Below are 25,315 nucleotides of genomic sequence, written 5' to 3'. Positions count from 1 at the left end.
CCTGCTATGTCTACCCTACCTGTACTCACCTGCACTGTCTACACTACCTGTACTCACCTGCTCTGTTTACCCTACCTGTACTCACCTGCTCTGTCCACCCTACCTGTACTCACCTGCTCTGTTTACCCTACCTGTACTCACCTGCACTGTCTACACTACCTGTACTCACCTGCTCTGTCCACCCTACCTGTACTCACATTCTATGTCTACCCTACCTGTACTCACCTGCACTGTCTACACTACCTGTACTCACCTGCTCTGTTTACCCTACCCGTACTCACCTGCACTGTCTACACTACCCGTACTCACCTGCTCTGTCCACCCTACCTGTACTCACATTCTATGTCTACCCTACCTGTACTCACCTGCACTGTCTACACTACCTGTACTCACCTGCTCTGTTTACCCTACCCGTACTCACCTGCACTGTCTACACTACCCGTACTCACCTGCACTGTCTACCCTACCTGTACTCACCTGCACTGTTTACCATACCTGTACTCACCTGCACTGTCTACACTACCTGTACTCACCTGCACTGTCTACCCTACCTATACTCACCAGCACTGTCTACACTACCCGTACTCACCTGCTCTGTCTACCCTACCTGTACTCACCTGCTCTGTCTACACTACCTGTACTCACCTGCACTGTCTACCCTACCTATACTCACCAGCACTGTCTACACTACCCGTACTCACCTGCTCTGTCTACCCTACCTGTACTCACCTGCTCTGTCTACACTACCTGTACTCACCTGCTCTGTCTACCCTACCTGTACTCACCTGCTCTGTCTACCCTACCTGTACTCACCTGCTATGTCACCCTACCTGTACTCACCTGCTCTGTCCACCCTACCTGTACTCACCTGCTATGTCTACCCTACCTGTACTCACCTGCACTGTCTACACTACCTGTACTCACCTGCTCTGTCTACACTACCTGTACTCACCTGCTCTGTCTACACTACCTGTACTCACCTGCACTGTCTACCCTACCTGTACACACCTGCACTGTCTACACTACATGTACTCACCTGCACTGTCCACCCTACCTGTACTCACCTGCACTGTCTACCCTACCTGTACTCACCTGCTCTATTTACCCTACCTGTGCTCACCTGCACTGTCTACACTACCTGTACTCACCTGCACTGTCTACACTACCTGTACTCTCCTACACTGTCTACCCTACCTGCACTCACCTGCACTGTCTACCCTACCTGTTCTCACCAGCTCTGTCCACCCTACCTGTACTCACCTGCACTGTCTACACTACCTGTACTCACCTGCACTGTTTACCCTACCTGTACTCACCTGCTCTGTCTACCCTACCTGTACTCACCTGCTCTGTCTACCATACCTGTACTCACCTGCTCTGTTACCCTACCTGTACTCACCTGCACTGTCTACCCTACCTGTACTCACCTGCACTGTCTACCCTACCGGTACTCACCTGCACTGTCAACCCTACCTGTACTCACCTGCTCTGTCTACACTACCTGTACTCACCTGCACTGTCTACACTACCTGTACTCACCTGCTTTGTCCACCCTACCTGTACTCACCTGCACTGTCTACCCTACCTGTACTCACCTGCTCTATTTACCCTACCTGTGCTCACCTGCACTGTCTACACTACCTGTACTCACCTGCACTGTCTACACTACCTGTACTCTCCTACACTGTCTACCCTACCTGCACTCACCTGCACTGTCTACCCTACCTGTTCTCACCAGCTCTGTCCACCCTACCTGTACTCACCTGCACTGTCTACACTACCTGTACTCACCTGCACTGTTTACCCTACCTGTACTCACCTGCTCTGTCTACCCTACCTGTACTCACCTGCTCTGTCTACCATACCTGTACTCACCTGCACTGTCTACACTACCTGTACTCACCTGCACTGTTTACCCTACCTGTACTCACCTGCTCTGTTACCCTACCTGTACTCACCTGCACTGTCTACCCTACCTGTACTCACCTGCACTGTCTACCCTACCGGTACTCACCTGCACTGTCAACCCTACCTGTACTCACCTGCTCTGTCTACACTACCTGTACTCACCTGCACTGTCTACACTACCTGTACTCACCTGCTTTGTCCACCCTACCTGTACTCACCTGCTATGTCTACCCTACCTGTACTCACCTGCACTGTCTACACTACCTGTACTCACCTGCTCTGTTTACCCTACCTGTACTCACCTGCTCTGTCCACCCTACCTGTACTCACCTGCTCTGTTTACCCTACCTGTACTCACCTGCACTGTCTACACTACCTGTACTCACCTGCTCTGTCCACCCTACCTGTACTCACATTCTATGTCTACCCTACCTGTACTCACCTGCACTGTCTACACTACCTGTACTCACCTGCTCTGTTTACCCTACCCGTACTCACCTGCACTGTCTACACTACCCGTACTCACCTGCACTGTGTACACTACCTATACTCACCTGCACTGTCTACCCTACCTGTACTCACCTGCACTGTCTACACTACCTGTACTCACCTGCTCTGTTTACCCTACCTGCACTCACCTGTTCTGTCTACCCTACCTGTACTCACCTGCTCTGTCCACCCTACCTGTACTCACCTGCTCTGTCTACCCTACCTGTACTCACCTGTTCTGTCTACCCTACCTGTACTCACCTGCTCTATCTACCCTACCTGTACTCACCTGCTCTGTCCACCCTACCTGTACTCACCTGCTCTGTCCACCCTACCTGTACTCACCTGCACTGTCTACCCTACCTGTACTCACCTGCTCTGTTTACCCTACCTGCACTCACCTGCTCTGTCTACCCTACCTGTACTCACCTGCTCTGTCCACCCTACCTGTACTCACCTGCTCTGTCTACCCTACCTGTACTCACCTGCTCTGTTTACCCTACCTGTACTCACCTGTTCTGTCTACCCTACCTGTACTCACCTGCTCTGTCCACCCTACCTGTACTCACCTGTTCTGTCTACCCTACCTGTACTCACCTGCTCTGTCTACCCTACCTATACTCACCTGCTCTGTCTACCCTACCTGTACTCACCTGCTCTGTCCACCCTACCTGTACTCACCTGCTCTGTCCACCCTACCTGTACTCACCTGCTCTGTCCACCCTACCTGTACTCACCTGCTCTGTCTACCCTACCTGTACACACCTGTTCTGTCTACCCTACCTGTACTCACCTGCTCTGTCCACCCTACCTGTACTCACCTGCTCTGTCTACCCTGCATGTACTCGCCTGCTCTGTCTACCCTACCTGTACTCACCTGCTCTGTCTACCCTACCTGTACTCACCAGCACTGTCTACACTACCTGTACTCACCTGCACTGTCCACCCTACCTGTACTCACCTGCACTGTCTACACTACCTGTACTCACCTGCACTGTCTACCCTACCTGTACTCACCTGCTCTGTCTACACTACCTGTACTCACCTGCTCTGTCTACACTACATGTACTCACCTGCTCTGTCTACCCTACCTGTTCTCACCTGCTCTGTCTACCCTACCTGCACTCACCTGCACTGTCTACACTACCTGTACTCACCTGCACTGTCTACACTACCTGCACTTACCTGCTCTGTCTACACTACCTGTTCTCACCTGCTCTGTCTACCCTACCTGTACTCACCTGCACTGTCTACACTACCCGTACTCACCTGCACTGTCTACCCTACCTGTACTCACCTGCTCTGTGTACACTACCTGTACTCACCTGCACTGTCTACACTACCTGTACTCAACTGCTCTGTCTACCCTACCTGTACTCACCTGCTCTGTCTACCATACCTGTACTCACCTGCACTGTCTACACTACCTGTACTCACCTGCACTGTCTACTCTACCTGCACTCACGTGCACTGTCCACCCTACCTGTACTCACCTGCACTGTCTACCCTACCTGTACTCACCTGCACTGTCTACCCTACCTGCACTCACGTGCACTGTCAACCCTACCTGTACTCACCTGCACTGTCTACCCTACCTGTACTCACCTGCACTGTCTACCCTACCTGCACTCACGTGCACTGTCTACCCTACCTGCACTCACGTGCACTGTCTAGACTGCCTCATGAATTAATGTTGTTGTCACGTTCTGTTTCATGTGTGCTAATAGCAGTGTGTCAATAGCAGGATACCCTCGGATTAAAAATCAACATGCTTGGCTCCATATTACACCTATCTATACATACTCTACATTGTTTGTGAGATCAGACATAATATCACTATAATCTGAGTGTTCATTTTCGGAAGTTGCTTTCATTTCAGTGCATCTCATTTGTATGCATTTCAACTGTATTAAATTATTACTTTATAAAATTCCACCCATCAAAATAAAGTTATCTTTCTTGTGATGTAAGTGTTAAGATGGTGCATTAACTCCCTGACAAAGCTTTATTGTTCTCATAAATGCAACGGAAGACTATGTATTCCATTGAGCCCATTTCAGCCATTACCGGTGTGTTTGGCAGGTAATTACAAACATTTCCGCAGTCGTAACGTTAATGGAAATAAACGACAGGCACACGCAAGAGTATAAAGGAGTTGCAGGAGTGAAATGAAAGCAATAAATCCAGCGAGATTTAAGTGACAAGTGGATTTTGCACCCCCAAACACAGGAAATAGGCTGAAAAAGACAGATCCTCAGGTGGGTGGGGCATGGTCCCAGTGAATGATTATTATTCCCAGTGAATGATACTGGCAGTAAATTCCAGATAAAAACTAGCCTTGTCAGTATTTCCACAGTGGAAGACTGGGCTTCCCATTTCAAAGCACTTAGCGTGACTATGAAACAAGATAAAAATTGTCTTTAAAACTTGATGATGAGAGAAAAAAACAGCCAGGGGTGTCAATCATGACTCTTCTGTCTGTGTCAGCAAGTATCGTGTAACTTACCTCACACCCCTACAGTGGCAGGCACACAGGCCAGACTGCACTAGCTCCCTTTCCATTCACAGACAGACAGACAGACAGACAGACAGACAGACAGACAGACAGACAGACAGACAGACAGACAGACAGACAGACAGACAGACAGACAGAGTCTGGGCTCCACAACACACACCACACATCCAATAAACTGCTTTTGAAGGACTCTGCCTCACGCGCTGCGACACTGGATCTGTGGTTAGTCATGCCATGCAGCCCAGCAGAGGAAACTAGGAGGGCAGAGTAGATGGACTGGAGGACAGTAAACCTCATGCAGACACTCAGAGTATACAAATAAACAACAAATTCAGAAAACATCCTCTCATGGTACCCGTGTGGCTCAGTTGGTAGAGCATGGTGTTTGCAACGCCAGGGTTGTGGGTTTGATTCCCACGAGGGACCAGTACGGAAAGGGAAAAAAAAAAAAATGGATGAAATGTATGCATTCACTACTGTAAGTCGTCTGCTAAATGCCTAAAATGTAAATGTGAAAAAAATGAACACACACCATCCTATGAATGTGTTGCAGATGCTCACACACACACACATTTATTTTGACCTTTAACCTTTACTTAACTAGGCAAGTCAGTTAAGAACAAATTCTTATTTACAATGATGGCCTACACCAGCCAAACCCAGACAACACTGGGCCAATTGTGCGCCATCCTATGGAACTCCCAATAACAGCCAGTTGTGATACAGCCTGGATTCAAACCAGGGTGTCTGTAGTGACGCCTCTAGAACTGAGATGCAGTGCCTTAGACCACTGCACCACTCAGGAGCACAGACATACGCAGCACCAGACACACACAGACATACACAACACCAGACACACACAGACATACACAACACCAGACACACACAGACATACACAACACCAGACACACACAGACATACGCAGCACCAGACACACACAGACATACACACACAGACATACAGAACACCAGACACACACAGACATACACAACACCAGACACACACAGACATACGCAACACCAGACACACACAGACATACACAACACCAGACACACACAGACATACACAACACCAGACACACACACAGACATACACACACAGACATACACAACACCAGACACACACAGACATACACACACAGACATACACAACACCAGACACACACAGACATACACAACACCAGACACACACAGACATACACAACACCAGACACACACAGACATACACAACACCAGACACACACAGACATACGCAACACCAGACACACACAGACATACACACACAGACATACGCAACACCAGCAACACACAGACATACGCAACACCAGACACACACAGACATACACAACACCAGACACACACAGACATACACAACACCAGACACACACAGACATACACAACACCAGACACACACAGACATACACACACAGACATACACAACACCAGACACACACAGACATACACAACACCAGACACACACAGACATACACAACACCAGACACACACAGACATACACAACACCAGACACACACAGACATACACAACACCAGACACACACAGACATACGCAACACCAGACACACACAGACATACACAACACCAGACACACACAGACATACGCAACACCAGACACACACAGACATACGCAACACCAGACACACACAGACATACGCAACACCAGACACACACAGACATACGCAACACCAGACACACACAGACATACACAACACCAGACACACACAGACATACGCAACACCAGACACACACAGACATACGCAACACCAGACACACACAGACATACGCAACACCAGACGCACACAGACATACGCAACACCAGACACACACAGACATACACAACACCAGACACACACAGACATACACAACACCAGACACACACAGACATACACAACACCAGACAAAAGCTAGGGGCTCAGATGCCGTGTAACTTAAGTCTGAACAGGGTTCATCTCATTATCTATGTAGATCTTCAGACTGTATCTACGGAGCAGGACCTGGGCTTTTGAAGCCAGGGCTTTACAGCAGACAGTCATCCCCAGACACACAGGGAGAGCCAGACTCTCAACTGTCTCCCCAGAAAATTGGATTTCTATCCCCTGAGATTAGGATCAGACTTCCCTATTGGCTCTATTAGAAAAACATGCAGCGCTAAGCCTGGGAGAAGCCTGGGTTCACATCCAGACATCAGGACAGGCTGAACTCTGACCCCCCCAGGCCACCCCTTCTGATCCCCCTGATGGCTTCCTGCAGGCGTCTGTCTGCCAGACGGGCGGAGACCCAGAGCCAACCAACCGCAGGTGTCATCCATTTGATTTAACCCACCCGTTCCTCTCTTCTCCTGCGGGGTTAACTATCCACAGGGGGGACCAAGGGGTGTCTGTCTGTTGTTGGCGCTGAGTCGTTGACACCAGCACACATCAATTCCCAAACATTTTACTTACTTGTTGCAAGTTCACAGCTCCATTGTCCAATAGTGTTAGAACATGTGCTAGTATTGTCTAATAATGTAACTCTTTTGTTATACTTGACAGATCAGACACATGCAATGTGATACTGAAACGAATATCACATGGTTTATTGTGAGATATCCAGCTTTTCTGGAACTACATAGAGGGACAAGAGTTCAGAGGATGTTGGAGTAGATTAGTGTACACCTCAGTATGTTCCCTGGGGTGTGATTACGTACCCCTCTGTTTGTTATTTCATCTTCCTCTCAATGTTCTGGGTGAAAAACAGCCTCTTTCCTGAGTGAATCTCTAACTGTCTAACAGTTGATCTCTAACTGTTGTCAAGGAGGGAAATGCCTTTAGGCCGTGTGGCCTGTCTCTCTTTCTCTTTCTCTCTCCCTTAGTTTCACTGTAAAAGCCCTACTGTATATATACTTGATGGCTATTTAGACATCTTGGCTCTCCTATTTGCACATTAAACAGTCTGATAGACATCCTAAGGTAAAGTCCATTACCTACTCACAGATATACACAGAAGCCCCACACCACCCTTTGTATATTCAATCCAGTAGAATAACATCCTAGGACATTAGGCAAATCAGTAGATCATGTGTCTTTAAGGACTGGCGATTCGTCAGGCATCTTGGGTATGAGGCATGCGGCTGAGGCCGGGGCTGATGCTAGTCAGGAGTGGGCCTAAGTGAAGCCATCTCTGTAGGGGGAAGGAGACATATTGTATCTTAGCAGGCCACCCCTTGCTGTCTCCTATTTAGTCTCAACTCTCTGCTCTGTAGGGCTCCGACTCCTCTTGTAAAAACATGGCTTCAGATGCTTGTGTTCAAGAGGCCTTCTCACAAGCAGCAGAAAGCTGAGCCTGGCGAGTTTGTAACAAAGACTCTTCAGAGGGAGACCACGAGAACGGAGATGTTTTCCCCTCTTGCAAAACAAAGTTCTACTTCGCTACTGTTTCCCCGTTGTCAGTTCCATGGATGGACTCAAAAAAATGTTTTCTCAAATCATCTAAGTATGTTCTGTTCTGCCCAAGTAGCCTGAGCTCACAAAATACTGTGTTAACTCTCCACTGATGTCATAAATGTCCATACCATGCAGGATAACTGTGGTAGCCCTCTGTCTCTCTCTCTGCCTTTAAGCGAAGCATTCATGTATCCCATATCATATTACTGTAGTAACAACAGTGTTAACTCAGTTTGTTGGGGCATGGTGCTTGCAACAGCAGAGCTGTTGGTTTGATTCCTGCATGGAGCATACTTTATACTGAATGCTTTTGTTAACTTGGTTTATTTGAATATAAGCATGTGCTAAATTACCATAAAGATATCAATAATTAAATTTACTCACAGATGTAGTAGTACTCTCTGCCGGAGCGGAACTCGAAGCCCAAAGAGAAGGGGGTGAAGAGCTGGAACTTCTCTGAGAACTTCAGGGGTCCGTTTGGGGAATGGGGCCTGTTACACTCCCAGCGTTTGAAGCCCTTGGCCGTGTGGTCACAGGAGCTGTAGCCGTCGTAGTTGACCATGTAGAGGACGTAGCGCTCCATTCGCTCTTCAGGGACATAGTCCAGGTAGTGGGGACAGAAGACGTCCAGGTAGTCATTTATACACACGTCGATGTGGTAGTCACCCCGGTAGAACCTGAAAGGAAAGCAGAGAGGTTCTGAGTAAGATTCTTCAAGACTACAACATCTAATAGTACTGATACTAACATGCATTTCCATGATTCTACCTTTCTGGACGTCACTGATCTAACACTATAGGGCAGGTATAAGCAAGGGCTTCATTGTGTAACTCTCATCTACTGTATCTAGTCATGTCAGATCAGTGGTGTCTTCAAGTAGGGGAGTATCATAAGATGCATACTAAAAGTATGTGAACTAGAGCCCTAGACGAGAGAAAATGTAACCAGATGTGTCTGACAGAGACACTGCAGACTGATCTACAGAAGACACATCTACGTCCTACTATCTAGTTTTGTTTACAGGATCCCACCATGTCATTCTCAATCCTCTCACTGCTCTAGAGCGGGCGCTCAAACCTCTCCTCTACCACCAGCCAAAAAGTATCTTACGACAGACTGCTAGTCAGTCATAAGCCACATATCAATGTTTGGGCTGCGATGACTTATGAGAGTGCTGAAATTAAAGTCCCCCAGCGCCAAAGTCCAAATCCTGTGGTTAGCACGGGCCTTTGGCAGATTTATGAGGATCCCTCAAAAGAGGGAAATTTTCATTAGACCAATATGACATGCTGATGGAGGAGACCCGGTGGAATCTCTCTCAGCGCTGGGAAAAAAGTGTGTTTCTCAAGGCCCCAGAAACAGCCCCAACCAGATTCACATGGAGCTTCAGGGTAAACCGAGCGGCCCTCCAGAGGAAGGAGGACATCAGCCAGATATGCCAGGTATTCATTCCTGGGGGGTGATGCGAAACACATATTCCCATAGGCCATATACGGTTGCATTTCTGATGCGTTTATTGGAGACAGATTGGTTTAGGTTGGCCAGTGCATCTCAGAGTCGCTAATGGCCGAGCTTGGTATCACTGACATACTGCGGATGTCTTCAATACTCCACCTCTGTTCATTGACACACTGGGGCCAGGGGAACAGGCTGGGGACCGTTACTGTGCATACTGTGCGGTGATGATTCGATACGGATGAACTCACTCGCACTCCGTGGGAGGTTTCTCAGTGTAAGGACTGAGATTCACTGACCCAGGAGCAGATCTTACACGCACCTAACAACCTCTCCAGGGGGAGAGGAGCATTCAGAACTGATTCAGGGTCAGGTGAGAGAGGAGGTTGCGTTGGACGGCAGTGCAGCTGTTCCCACTGACACGTACATTTCCAGGCTTTAAGAGGCGTGAGGAGTATAAAGGGTGGTGTGTGTTGGCTGGGACCTGCTGGGAGTATCAGGTTGTCCTTATACGGATTGCAAATGTGCTGCAGGATTAGTGACTGTCCTACTGAGTTTGGTGCGGCCACAGAGGAGGGTGTGTGGCTGTTTGTGGCTGTGTGTGTGTGTGTGTGTGTGTGTGTGTGTGTGTGTGTGTGTGTGTGTGTGTGTGTGTGTGTGTGTGTGTGTGTGTGTGTGTGTGTGTGTGTGTGTGTGTCCTATATTCTGTGTGAGATTGTGTCTTTGTGTGTGATTTGTCAGCTAAATTCTCATATATTAATATATCAATTCTCATATACATATTTCCCTCACTAATTTTTAACATCAGCTATCTGAGCAGCTAACCGATCGCTGCAGCTGTACAAAGTCCATCTGTAAATAGCCCACCCAATCTACCTACCTCATCCCCATATTGTTTTTATTTACTTTACTGCTCTTTTGCACACCAGTATCACTACTTACACACCATCATCTGCTCATCATCATCTGCTCATCTATCACTCCAGTGTTAATCTGCTAAATTGTAATTACTTCGCTACTATGGCCTATTTATTGCTTTACCTCATATCATTTGCATACACTGTATATAGTCTTTCTTTTTTCTCTATTGTGTTATTGACTGTACGCTTGTTTATTCCATGCAACTCTGTGTTGTTGTTTCTGTCACACTGCTTTGCTTTATCTTGGCCAGGTCGCAGTTGTAAATGAGAACTTGTTCTCAACTAGTTTACCTGGTTAAATAAAGGTGAAATAAAATGTAAAAAAATATTTTTCTCTAATTATAGCCTGGTCAAACATGAAACTGAAGTCTTGTTTTCTCTCTAATAATAGCCTGGTCAAACATGAAACTGAAGCCTTCTTTTCTCTCTCAAAGGCCCACTTTTCATGCTCCAGCTGAGTGCTGTGACTCCAGGCAGCAAAGCATGGCCTCAATCAGCCTCAGTTTCTGAGCCTTTCACTGATACCATAACTGACAGAGAGCAACCAAACTCCAGTACTGTATCACTTCCTTAGCCAGCGGCATTGTGGGATAGCCAGCTTGGTCTGTCTATCTCTCTAAGCTTGTAATGCTACCTTTCAACCTGTGTGTACCTTTTGCTGCTCTCACCTGTCACTCAAATCTGACCTGGGACCTGCCATAAAGATTAGCATGGATTAGAGAAGAGAGTTAGACTGAGAGGCGTGGGTGGTCACCATTCTGAAAGTGATGAGCAGAGGATTTATGTCAGGGGAGCTAAGCAGGGACCACAGGGGGGATTACTCTGACCCTCCTAGAGACACCTGAGAGAGCCTTGTGACTGATAGTACCAAATATCAATCCACACTGAGCCATAATCCTGAACCATAATGCTAAAACATATGTCTCGGTCTGAAACTCAATTTCTTTAAGTGAATGTCTTCAGACTACGGTAATGCTTCACAATGTACCGACAGAGCTCAATGGGGAAATCAGCATCAGGGTTTTGTCAGAGTTATTTTGTGAGTTCGCTCAAAGTCTCTCACAACAAACATCAATGTGGCAGACAAGGAAATAAAGAACTCTAGCTGTGAGGCTGACAACTCAAAAACGAATGACGTCATTAAGAAATCAACACCTTCATTTGTTAAATTCATTCATGTGACGCGATGAGCCAATAGAGTTAAAAAAATGAAGACACACAAATCCTATCTCTATCCGTCTTTGGGATTAATGACACCTGATTGGCTGAATTACTCACAGCCACTTAGACAGGCTCATGCATGATTCAGGGACTACCACTCTTAACAAAGCACTCTCATAACGATAATCCTTCTTTTCACTCCTCTCCTTCTCTCTTTCCCTCCTTCTCTTTCTCTCTGGTGACCAAACACAGGTAATGAATGGTTTGCACCCTGGTTCAGAGGAGGGGAGGATGAGAGGAGAAAGAAAGCCTTCCTGGTGTTTTCTATAACACATGATTACAGTGGGGTCAGAGCGAGGTCAAATTCCAATGGTTTTATAACAATAAGAGAAAAAAGGAGACACTTTCCCTCCACAGACCACATGAAACCGCTGACCTGTTCCAAGCCACATAATGGAACAAATGACTAAATACAAACTAAACGGCTGTGAGGGCAAACATTACGGGTTTCAACTGCACTGTCTCTCACAGAATGACATTGTTTTTTTTACATTGCTAAAAGCAATGTGTCTACACACACACACACACACACACACACACACACACACACACACACACACACACACACACACACACACACAAACTCAGTAGTTCATGTCCCTGACCTTAGGGGGAGCTCTTTAGGTAGGTAATTACACCACTGTGGCTAACAGGCTAATACATCTCTGGTAATTTGGCCCTGGGCACTGATGTCACCATATGGAGTCTATTTATCCCTCTGCCTGGTGTTTCCCCCTCTCCCTCAGGGCACCAGGCCTGACCTCCATCTACCTGGCAGATCATTCATAGCACTGTGCCACCAACACCACCAGCACCAGCCATGGTTCAGACATCATTACCTCCACTGATCACACACATCTGTGCAGACACACGGACCGAGCTGTCTGCCAGGGTACAGAGACAGACAGGGCGTTGACAGCAAAAAGAGATGAGAAAAGAGAAAACTATAAAATAGACACTTTTCTCTTTTTTGTGGTACATTTCCCTGAGAACAAAACGTTTGGTCTGAGCTGCTCAGACAGGGACGAAAGTTATTGAATTTTAGATTGAAAACACATGGCTGTTTGTGTGAGGTAGGTCCTACATGGCAAGAACATTACAATGTGTTACAGTCAGTAAAAGCAGGAGACAGAGTATTTAGAGTATGAGAGTGAGAACCAGCGTGAGAACCAGAGTGAGAACCAGAGTGAGAACCAGAGTGAGAACCAGCGTGAGAATCAGAGTGAGAACCAGAGTGAGAACCAGAGTGAGAACCAGCGTGAGAACCAGAGTGAGAATCAGAGTGAGAACCAGCGTGAGAACCAGCGTGAGAACCAGAGTGAGAACCAGAGTGAGAACCAGCGTGAGAACCAGAGTGAGAACCAGAGTGAGAACCAGAGTGAGAACCAGCGTGAGAATCAGAGTGAGAACCAGCGTGAGAACCAGCGTGAGAACCAGAGTGAGAACCAGAGTGAGAACCAGAGTGAGAACCAGCGTGAGAACCAGAGTGAGAACCAGCGTGAGAACCAGAGTGAGAACCAGAGTGAGAACCAGAGTGAGAACCAGCGTGAGAACCAGCGTGAGAACCAGCGTGAGAACCAGTGTAAACCAGTAAGAACCAGCGTGAGAACCAGTGCGAACCAGAGTGAGAACCAGCGTGAGAACCAGTGTGAACCAGAGTGAGAACGAGAGTGAGAACCAGTGTGCTAATGAGAGCGACAAAGAGAGAAAGAGAAGTTAACAGTGATTCTCAGCTGTTTTCCATGAATGACATAAGAAGTTAACTCACAGTACAGGACAGGTTAATGAATGATGATGCTATTCTGGTGGTCAAAGGGTGAAAGAGGCAGCATGTGGTGAGTGTCACTTAACACACACGCACGCACGCACGCACACACACCGCGGGGCTCGGTCACTCACTGCTTAACACCAGGGGCTGACAGCCAATACCATTACCCTCTGGTCTCAAGGCCAACCCTAACACAGGTTGCCATCACACTGACTTACGACAATGCTATGTTCTACCTCTTTTTACATGCGTGATGTGCTCAAACCCCAGGGTACACACACACACACACACACAGATCTCAGGGTGCTCTCTGTCTATCTCAGAAGCCACATAACTCAAGAGGCTCCAAGCCTTGTTAAAATAACCCCACAAAGAATGGCACACTCAGTACCTTGGACCAAACTAGCAAGTGTAGCATATAGCCCTAGCCTAGGTCATAGAAACACAGACACCTAGATCTACCACAGATAAAGACATTGATGGAGCGTGACCTGGGAGCACTAATAGATGCCTGTCTAGATGGCAAGATGCTACCTATCATTATCAGACAATCCACTCCCATAGGACAGGAGAATATTGATCTGACATAAGAGCCAGACCAGGGGTTAGAGGTCACTGACAGACCATTATTCAGCCAGGGCCTCAGTATTTGGCCAGTGTCTGAGTGAGGTGACGGGTATGACCCCGGGGTCGTCCATCTTAGGAGCTGCAGAGTAGGTGGCGGGGCTGCTGAGGGAAGGAAGGTGAAGTTTAATATGGTGGATGGATGAGGCTTCACCTTAGAGCAAACAGAGCTGCCCAGCCCTCTCATTAAACACAAACTTGCACACACACACATGCATGCGGGCATGAGCGCGCACAGACACTCACACACACACATACGGTAATGGTATAAGCAGCAGTGATCTGTACAGGAAGGGTCTACCTCATCCCGTGTTTGAATATGGTGACCCTGACCCCCCTCACAGGCTTTGACATCTGACCCCTCTCTCCGGGGGCGATTTGAACCCCTGCACCGCCCTATCACTTTACTGCACCCCAGGGAACTCCAACCCGCCCTGCCCTGCCCTGGGCCAAACCAACCCTGAACCCAGTATAGCAGGGAGGGGGCAGTGGTGAGAGAGAGAACCACAATGTCTGGAATCAATCACCCACCCATGACAAGGCTCCACAGCATTCACACACACCACAAGTCATCCAGTAGGGAGGTCTCACACAAATCATAGTTGGGTGAAATTGACTAAGGCGAGTGATAGTGTTCTGTGGGGAGATGGAAGAAAAGTAGGCTAAGTGATTCTGTTGGATATTTGTTGTATTCAAGGTTGTATTCGTATTGGTTGTATTCAAGGTTGGGAAATGAAGGGATACGACATCTGCTTGTGTTAGATGTAGCATGGGTACAGTGGAACCAGAGGGGCCGGTAGATGCCAGTGAGAGTGTGAGAGGGGGTGGTCTTTCCACCACTCTGTCCCCTCAACAAACACCAGCAGCCCCAGGAAAAACAGCACATGTAAAATCATGTAAGGGCTAAACATAGAACGTCTACTGAGTGCCAGGCATGCCAGCGCCAAGCCACAACACCTGGCCCCCTCAATCTCACCCCTCTAGGCCCCCTAACCCGCCTCTACTCACCCCCTCTCCTCGACACTAAGTGTCTGTCAAAGCCTCCTCCATCAGTCCACAACCAGAGCCCCACGGATACATCCACATCCCCACAAACCACCTTAAGAGGACCAAGCTCAAATTAACACACACCACCTTAAGGGAACCAAGCTCAGATTCACACAAACCACCTTAAGAGGACCAAGCTCAAATGAACACATACCACCTTAAACTTCTTATGGCTTGAATCCCGTTAGCGGAATCGATGTGAAGACAGCCAGTGAAAGTGCACGGCAGCAAATTCAAAACAACAGAAATCTCACAATTAAAATGTCTCAAACATACAAGTATTATACACCATTTTAAAGATAAGATTCTCCTTAATCTAACCACAGTGTCCAATTTCAAAAAGACTTTACGGCGAAAGCAAAACATTAGATTATGTTAGAACAGCACCTAAACAAGAAAAACCACACAGCCATTTTCCAAGCAAGGAGAGGCGTCACAAAAACCAGAAAGTCAGCTAAAATTAATTACTAACCGTTGATGATCTTCATCAGATGAATGAGCACATCAATTTACAAAAATACTCATCATAAACGTTGATAAAATTTACAACAGTTATTGAAAGAATTATAGATATACTACTCCTTAATGCAACCGTTGTGTTAGATTTTTAAAATAGCTTTTCGGCGAAAGCACATTTGTCAATATTTTGAGTACAGAGCTCAACCATCAAAGCAAGCTATACAGATACCAGCAAAGTTCTGGAGTCAACTAAACTCAGAATTAGTATTATAAATCTTCCCTTACCTTTGCTGATCTTGGTCGGAATGCACTACCAGGACTCCTACTTCCACAAGAAATGTTCTTTTTGTTCTAAATACTCCATATTTATGTCCAAATACCTCCGTTTTGTTTGTGCGTACAGATCACTATCCAAAGGCATAATGTGTGAGTGTAAAACAAGAGACAAAAAGTCAAATAGTTCCATTACCGTTCATAGAAACATGTCAAACAATGTTTACAATCAATCCTTAGGGTCTTTTTAACATAAAACGTCGATAATATTCCAACCGGACAATAGCGTATTCATTACAGAAGAAAAAGAAGGAGCGGCGTGCCAAACGTGCCCGCACAGTAAACAACTCACTGGTCCCAGGCAGTCCACTGATAGACTGAGCTCCTATTCTCTTCCCAGTAACAGGAGACGCATGAAACAAGTTTCTAAAGGCTGTTGACAGCCAATGGAAGCCTTAGGAAGTGCAAATTGACCCCACAGACACTGTAGGGATTAGATAGAAGAACTACAAATCACTTCCTGGCTGGATTTTTTCTCAGGTTTATGCCTGCCATATGAGTTCTGTTATACTCACAGACATCATTCAAAAAATTTGAAACTTCAGAGTGTTTTCTATCCAAATCTACTAATAATATGCATATCTGGGAGTGAGTAGCAGGCAGTTACTCTGGGCACGTCAGTCATCAAAGCGACTCAATACTGCCACCATCCATTAGAAGTTAAGGGAACCAAGCTCAGATGCACATAAAACACCTTAAGAGGACCAAGCTCAAATGAACACATACCACCTTAAAAACTTTTCCATAAGCATGATCTAATATCATGTTTAACTCAATGTTCAAGCTAAAACTAGTGTAGTACTGGTAGGACAGATGATAGGGACAATATTTAGCATGTTGCAATTGTGAAATAAGGTTTTAAGGGGACCAAGCTCAGATTCACACATACCACCTTAAAAGGACCAAGCTCAGATTCACACATACCACCTTAAAGAGACCAAGCTCAAATGAACACATACCATCTTAAGGGGACCAAGCTCAGATTCACACATGCCACCTTAAGGGGACCAAGCTCAGATGCACACATACCACCTTAAGGGGACCAAGCTCAAATTAACACATACCACCTTAAGGGGACCAATCTCAGATTCACACATACCACCTTAAGGGGACCAAGCTCAAATGAACACATACCACCTTAAGGGGACCAATCTCAGATTCACACATACCACCTTAAGGGGACCAAGTTCAAATGAACACATGCCACCTTAAGGGGACTAAGCTCAGATTCACACATACCACCTTAAGGGGACCAAGCTCAGATTCACATATACCACCTTAAGGGGACCAAGCTCAAATGAACACATACCACCTTAACAGACAGTGTTTCACATTCACACCTTCTGCAGCATTACAAGTGTGTTCAAATACATGCTAGCTACCTTAGTAGTATACATCCACATCCACACACACCACTCCAAGAGGACATATCTACAACTCAGCTTTTGTGACTTTTCAAAGGGCAAGTTCATCTTCACATTTAAAATGGATTTAAAATGCCAACCCATGGCTAATATTTACACAGTGGACCCATTAAAGAGTTTCATAGCCAAACGCTCACACAGGGAGTTTAGCGATACAGCTCATATTGTTCTGAGCTCAAGACCAGAGGACAGCAGGAACAAAGGCTGGTCCAGAACCACAGGCCAAGACCCAGTGGACCAAAGCAGCCCACCCTGATATCATCGATGGACCAGCCCAGACATTACCAATACCAGCTGGTCACATAGCCCTATAGCACCTGCTCAGGCCTGGCTGAAGCCAACACTGACTCCTCCTCATACTCTGTGACCTTCAAACATGATTCCAGATCAGCTCTTCCAACCCCAATCCTAACACTGACCATTAAAAAAACAGCAACAAATCTGATCCTGGGCAAGCTGTCTAAGGGCCAATACGAATCACATGTCACTGGCTGTTCATATACATTTGTCCAAGGATTTGCAGTGTCTTTCTGATGATAGACGAGGTAATAACAGAGCGGGATAGCTTCTTTTGATAGATCACCTCATGACAGGCCAGTTTCCATCCCAAAGAACACTGAGTCAGACACTTCTCTGTCTGAGGTACGATGCCAGAGGAATAGAGACATACCGTAAAACAGATGCTCTGTCTCCCTCAGTCCATCCATCCACTTAGTGTTGGATCAGTGTATGTGTGTTTTTAAACCTGGCCTAGAAGTTTGGGTCTCATCTCAGTATCGTCATGGACGGCAGAGTTGAGCACAGGTTAAAGAGCCTTCATTTCATCTGGGCATGCTTCCATCTATTCCCTACATGAAAAGAAAGCTGTTGGAAGATGTGTGTAGGCTATGTGTACATGTGAGTGAGTGAGTGTGCGTGCGTGCGTGCGTGTATTTCAGTGTGTATGCACACTTTTGCATGTGTGAATGTGCATTCATATGTGTGGTGCAGACTCTGTCTATCTGCTGATAACAGTGCAGAAGGAGAACTGTGTGTTAAATCAAGCATTGCCAGCAGCAGCTGAATCCTCCTCTGCCGACTGCCTATCATTATCACTGTGTTCTAGTTAGCAGACTGTAGTGATTAGCCCCAGTCACTGAACCATGGGCCACCTCATTTACCACACCACTTGATGTAATTGTTATTGGAGTGGAGATACTACTCTGATGAGCAAACTGCTAACGCCACCTCTCCTCTCACTTCCACATTGTCACTGAGTGTCCTTGCCTCCGAGAGACAGAGGGGGGGAAGTGAGAGAGCGAGAGAGTGTGAGAGAGTTAGAGAGAGAGAGAGAGAGAGAGAGAGAGAGAGAGAGAGAGAGAGAGAGAGAGAGAGGACTATAGTAATGCTTTAGACTAACACAGGTAAAATCATGGAACCCACTGGACCAAAACATTTTATCAACCAGTTTTGTTTTGAGGTAAATTTGACTGAAAATAAACCAAACCATTGAAACTCTATCATCGATTTGTGGTTTGAAAAGACCCATTTCACCCAGGAGGAAAGGGCCTTGTGTTGAGTGTCCCTGGGATTGTTCTGTGAGTCAGAGAGGACAGAGGGGTTTGCATGTTTCTGTGTAAAGCTGTCACTCAATTAGCGTGCACATCTGCCCTTCCTTTCAGGAGCACAAGGTGGGCAGTGACATGGGTAAGTACTGTGGCTGAACGCTTCAGAACAGGAGTCTCGAAGACCACCGCATCCATGACCACCAACGAAATAGTATGTCCACATGCGTGTGTATGTGTGAGAGGTGGTGGGGGCAAGGTTTAAAATCACTGTGAACCCACGTCAGTCAACATGTACACGTTGAGTACACACGGCTAAACACACAAGGCACTCATCGCACACCCAGGAACACACAGTGAACACTTGACGTGCTCAAAACATTGTAGATAGTGTTTTATCCTTATAACAACACCCAATTACAACAACATGAAGGCTTTTCACCAGCCCTGCTCCCATATGTACTGTATCCCTTTTATACTGATGCATAGCGGCCAGGTGAACATGTTCCATAGGGTAAGAGTCAATGGGTCTATCAACATACATAATAAGGATTTTTAGAGAGAAAGATGAATCAATAGACTCCAATATCTCATTTAAAGGTCTATCAAGGTTGTCTTGATCATGTGACCTGACCATGAAAAACTCTGACCCTAAATCAAAACTAGAACAGTGTTATACATTTGACACCCCAGAAGGTGACTGGGCTCTACAGCCACAGGTCAAGAGGTCATCATTAGGGTCTAATCCAGCCTATCCCTGTTAGTAACCCTAACCCAGCCTATCCCTGTTAGTAACCCTAACCCAGCCTATCCCTGTTAGTAACCCTAACCCAGCCTATCCCTGTTAGTAAACCTAACCCAGCCTATCCCTGTTAGTAACCCTAACCCAGCCTATCCCTGTTAGTAACCCTAACCCAGCCTATCCCTGTTAGTAAACCTAACCCAGCCTATCCCTGTTAGTAACCCTAACCCAGCCTATCCCTGTTAGTAACCCTAACCCAGCCTATCCCTGTTAGTAACCCTAACCCAGCCTATCCCTGTTAGTAAACCTAACCCAGCCTATCCCTGTTAGTAAACCTAACCCAGCCTATCCCTGTTAGTAACCCTAATCCAGCCTATCCCTGTTAGTAACCCTAACCCAGCCTATTCCTGTTAGTAACCCTAACCCAGCCTATCCCTGTTAGTAACCCTAACCCAGCCTATCCCTGTTAGTAACCCTAACCCAGCCTATCCCTGTTAGTAAACCTAACCCAGCCTATCCCTGTTAGTAACCCTAACCCAGCCTATCCCTGTTAGTAACCCTAAGCCTATCCCTGTTAGTAACCCTAACCCAGCCTATCCCTGTTAGTAACCCTAACCCAGCCTATCCCTGTTAGTAACCCTAACCCAGCCTATCCCTGTTAGTAACCCTAACCCAGCCTATCCCTGTTAGTAAACCTAACCCAGCCTATCCCTGTTAGTAACCCTAACCCAGCCTATCCCTGTTAGTAACCCTAACCCAGCCTATCCCTGTTAGTAACACTAACCCAGGCTATCCCTGTTAGTAACCCTAACCCAGCCTATCCCTGTTAGTAACCCTAACACAGCCTATCCCTGTTAGTAACCCTAACCCAGCCTATCCCTGTTAGTAACCCTAACCCAGCCTATCCCTGTTAGTAACCCTAACCCAGCCTATCCCTGTTAGTAACCCTAACCCAGCCTATCCCTGTTAGTAACCCTAACCCAGCCTATCCCTGTTAGTAACCCTAACCCAGCCTATCCCTGTTAGTAACCCTAACCCAGCCTATCCCTGTTAGTAAACCTAACCCAGCCTATCCCTGTTAGTAACCCTAACCCAGCCTATCCCTGTTAGTAAACCTAACCCAGCCTATCCCTGTTAGTAACCCTAACCCAGCCTATCCCTGTTAGTAAACCTAACCCAGCCTATCCCTGTTAGTAAACCTAACCCAGCCTATCCCTGTTAGTAACCCTAACCCAGCCTATCCCTGTTAGTAAACCTAACCCAGCCTATCCCTGTTAGTAACCCTAACCCAGCCTATCCCTGTTAGTAACCCTAACCCAGCCTATCCCTGTTAGTAACCCTAACCCAGCCTATCCCTGTTAGTAAACCTAACCCAGCCTATCCCTGTTAGTAAACCTAACCCAGCCTATCCCTGTTAGTAACCCTAACCCAGCCTATCCCTGTTAGTAAACCTAACCCAGCCTATCCCTGTTAGTAAACCTAACCCAGCCTATCCCTGTTAGTAACCCTAACCCAGCCTATCCCTGTTAGTAACCCTAACCCAGCCTATCCCTGTTAGTAACCCTAACCCAGCCTATCCCTGTTAGTAACCCTAACCCAGCCTATCCCTGTTAGTAAACCTAACCCAGCCTATCCCTGTTAGTAACCCTAATCCAGCCTATCCCTGTTAGTAACTCTAACCCAGCCTATCCCTGTTAGTAACCCTAACCCAGCCTATCCCTGTTAGTAACCCTAACCCAGCCTATCCCTGTTAGTAACCCTAACCCAGCCTATCCCTGTTAGTAACCCTAACCCAGCCTATCCCTGTTAGTAACCCTAACCCAGCCTATCCCTGTTAGTAACCCTAACCCAGCCTATTCCTGTTAGTAACCCTAACCCAGCCTATCCCTGTTAGTAACCCTAACCCAGCCTATCCCTGTTAGTAACCCTAACCCAGCCTATCCCTGTTAGTAAACCTAACCCAGCCTATCCCTGTTAGTAACCCTAACCCAGCCTATCCCTGTTAGTAACCCTAAGCCTATCCCTGTTAGTAACCCTAACCCAGCCTATCCCTGTTAGTAACCCTAACCCAGCCTATCCCTGTTAGTAACCCTAACCCAGCCTATCCCTGTTAGTAACCCTAACCCAGCCTATCCCTGTTAGTAACCCTAACCCAGCCTATCCCTGTTAGTAAACCTAACCCAGCCTATCCCTGTTAGTAACCCTAACCCAGCCTATCCCTGTTAGTAACCCTAACCCAGCCTATCCCTGTTAGTAACACTAACCCAGCCTATCCCTGTTAGTAACCCTAACCCAGCCTATTCCTGTTAGTAACCCTAACCCAGCCTATCCCTGTTAGTAACCCTAACCCAGCCTATCCCTGTTAGTAACCCTAACCCAGCCTATCCCTGTTAGTAAACCTAACCCAGCCTATCCCTGTTAGTAACCCTAACCCAGCCTATCCCTGTTAGTAACCCTAAGCCTATCCCTGTTAGTAACCCTAACACAGCCTATCCCTGTTAGTAACCCTAACCCAGCCTATCCCTGTTAGTAACCCTAACCCAGCCTATCCCTGTTAGTAACCCTAACCCAGCCTATCTCTGTTAGTAAACCTAACCCAGCCTATCCCTGTTAGTAACCCTAACCCAGCCTATCCCTGTTAGTAACCCTAACCCAGCCTATCCCTGTTAGTAACACTAACCCAGCCTATCCCTGTTAGTAACCCTAACCCAGCCTATCCCTGTTAGTAACCCTAACACAGCCTATCCCTGTTAGTAACCCTAACCCAGCCTATCCCTGTTAGTAACCCTAACCCAGCCTATCCCTGTTAGTAACCCTAAGCCTATCCCTGTTAGTAACCCTAACCCAGCCTATCCCTGTTAGTAACCCTAACCCAGCCTATCCCTGTTAGTAAACCTAACCCAGCCTATCCCTGTTAGTAACCCTAACCCAGCCTATCCCTGTTAGTAACCCTAACCCAGCCTATCCCTGTTAGTAACCCTAACCCAGCCTATCCCTGTTAGTAAACCTAACCCAGCCTATCCCTGTTAGTAAACCTAACCCAGCCTATCCCTGTTAGTAACCCTAATCCAGCCTATCCCTGTTAGTAACCCTAACCCAGCCTATTCCTGTTAGTAACCCTAACCCAGCCTATCCCTGTTAGTAACCCTAACCCAGCCTATCCCTGTTAGTAACCCTAACCCAGCCTATCCCTGTTAGTAAACCTAACCCAGCCTATCCCTGTTAGTAACCCTAACCCAGCCTATCCCTGTTAGTAACCCTAAGCCTATCCCTGTTAGTAACCCTAACCCAGCCTATCCCTGTTAGTAACCCTAACCCAGCCTATCCCTGTTAGTAACCCTAACCCAGCCTATCCCTGTTAGTAACCCTAACCCAGCCTATCCCTGTTAGTAAACCTAACCCAGCCTATCCCTGTTAGTAACCCTAACCCAGCCTATCCCTGTTAGTAACCCTAACCCAGCCTATCCCTGTTAGTAACACTAACCCAGCCTATCCCTGTTAGTAACCCTAACCCAGCCTATCCCTGTTAGTAACCCTAACACAGCCTATCCCTGTTAGTAACCCTAACCCAGCCTATCCCTGTTAGTAACCCTAACCCAGCCTATCCCTGTTAGTAACCCTAACCCAGCCTATCCCTGTTAGTAACCCTAACCCAGCCTATCCCTGTTAGTAACCCTAACCCAGCCTATCCCTGTTAGTAACCCTAACCCAGCCTATCCCTGTTAGTAACCCTAACCCAGCCTATCCCTGTTAGTAAACCTAACCCAGCCTATCCCTGTTAGTAACCCTAACCCAGCCTATCCCTGTTAGTAAACCTAACCCAGCCTATCCCTGTTAGTAACCCTAACCCAGCCTATCCCTGTTAGTAAACCTAACCCAGCCTATCCCTGTTAGTAAACCTAACCCAGCCTATCCCTGTTAGTAAACCTAACCCAGCCTATCCCTGTTAGTAACCCTAACCCAGCCTATCCCTGTTAGTAACCCTAACCCAGCCTATCCCTGTTAGTAACCCTAACCCAGCCTATCCCTGTTAGTAAACCTAACCCAGCCTATCCCTGTTAGTAAACCTAACCCAGCCTATCCCTGTTAGTAACCCTAACCCAGCCTATCCCTGTTAGTAAACCTAACCCAGCCTATCCCTGTTAGTAAACCTAACCCAGCCTATCCCTGTTAGTAACCCTAACCCAGCCTATCCCTGTTAGTAACCCTAACCCAGCCTATCCCTGTTAGTAACCCTAACCCAGCCTATCCCTGTTAGTAACCCTAACCCAGCCTATCCCTGTTAGTAAACCTAACCCAGCCTATCCCTGTTAGTAACCCTAATCCAGCCTATCCCTGTTAGTAACCCTAACCCAGCCTATCCCTGTTAGTAACCCTAACCCAGCCTATCCCTGTTAGTAACCCTAACCCAGCCTATCCCTGTTAGTAACCCTAACCCAGCCTATCCCTGTTAGTAACCCTAACCCAGCCTATCCCTGTTAGTAACCCTAACCCAGCCTATCCCTGTTAGTAACCCTAACCCAGCCTATTCCTGTTAGTAACCCTAACCCAGCCTATCCCTGTTAGTAACCCTAACCCAGCCTATCCCTGTTAGTAACCCTAACCCAGCCTATCCCTGTTAGTAAACCTAACCCAGCCTATCCCTGTTAGTAACCCTAACCCAGCCTATCCCTGTTAGTAACCCTAAGCCTATCCCTGTTAGTAACCCTAACCCAGCCTATCCCTGTTAGTAACCCTAACCCAGCCTATCCCTGTTAGTAACCCTAACCCAGCCTATCCCTGTTAGTAACCCTAACCCAGCCTATCCCTGTTAGTAACCCTAACCCAGCCTATCCCTGTTAGTAAACCTAACCCAGCCTATCCCTGTTAGTAACCCTAACCCAGCCTATCCCTGTTAGTAACCCTAACCCAGCCTATCCCTGTTAGTAACACTAACCCAGCCTATCCCTGTTAGTAACCCTAACCCAGCCTATTCCTGTTAGTAACCCTAACCCAGCCTATCCCTGTTAGTAACCCTAACCCAGCCTATCCCTGTTAGTAACCCTAACCCAGCCTATCCCTGTTAGTAAACCTAACCCAGCCTATCCCTGTTAGTAACCCTAACCCAGCCTATCCCTGTTAGTAACCCTAAGCCTATCCCTGTTAGTAACCCTAACACAGCCTATCCCTGTTAGTAACCCTAACCCAGCCTATCCCTGTTAGTAACCCTAACCCAGCCTATCCCTGTTAGTAACCCTAACCCAGCCTATCTCTGTTAGTAAACCTAACCCAGCCTATCCCTGTTAGTAACCCTAACCCAGCCTATCCCTGTTAGTAACCCAAACCCAGCCTATCCCTGTTAGTAACACTAACCCAGCCTATCCCTGTTAGTAACCCTAACCCAGCCTATCCCTGTTAGTAACCCTAACACAGCCTATCCCTGTTAGTA

The 25,315-nt window shown here is 47.1% G+C and overlaps 1 protein-coding gene across 4 annotated transcripts in view; it reads right to left on the bottom strand.

Moving 5' to 3' along the window:
- LOC106566624 (ephrin-A5b) overlaps positions 1-25,315 on the bottom strand; it is a 73,628-nt gene that overhangs the window by 11,371 nt on the left and 36,942 nt on the right. For all 4 annotated transcript variants that reach the window (XR_006758018.1, XR_006758017.1, XM_014134827.2 and 1 more), the window contains exon 2: positions 8,735-9,027. Coding sequence is in view for 2 of the 4 variants with exons in the window: in XM_014134827.2 (XP_013990302.1) it covers positions 8,735-9,027 (293 nt within the window). In the remaining 2 variants the exon portion in view is untranslated. The remainder of the gene's footprint in view (positions 1-8,734; positions 9,028-25,315) is intronic.

The sequence above is a fragment of the Salmo salar genome, chromosome ssa01 (assembly GCF_905237065.1).
Source record: "Salmo salar chromosome ssa01, Ssal_v3.1, whole genome shotgun sequence".
NCBI lineage: Eukaryota > Metazoa > Chordata > Actinopteri > Salmoniformes > Salmonidae > Salmo > Salmo salar.
This window is presented reverse-complemented; position numbering and strand designations above follow the sequence as displayed.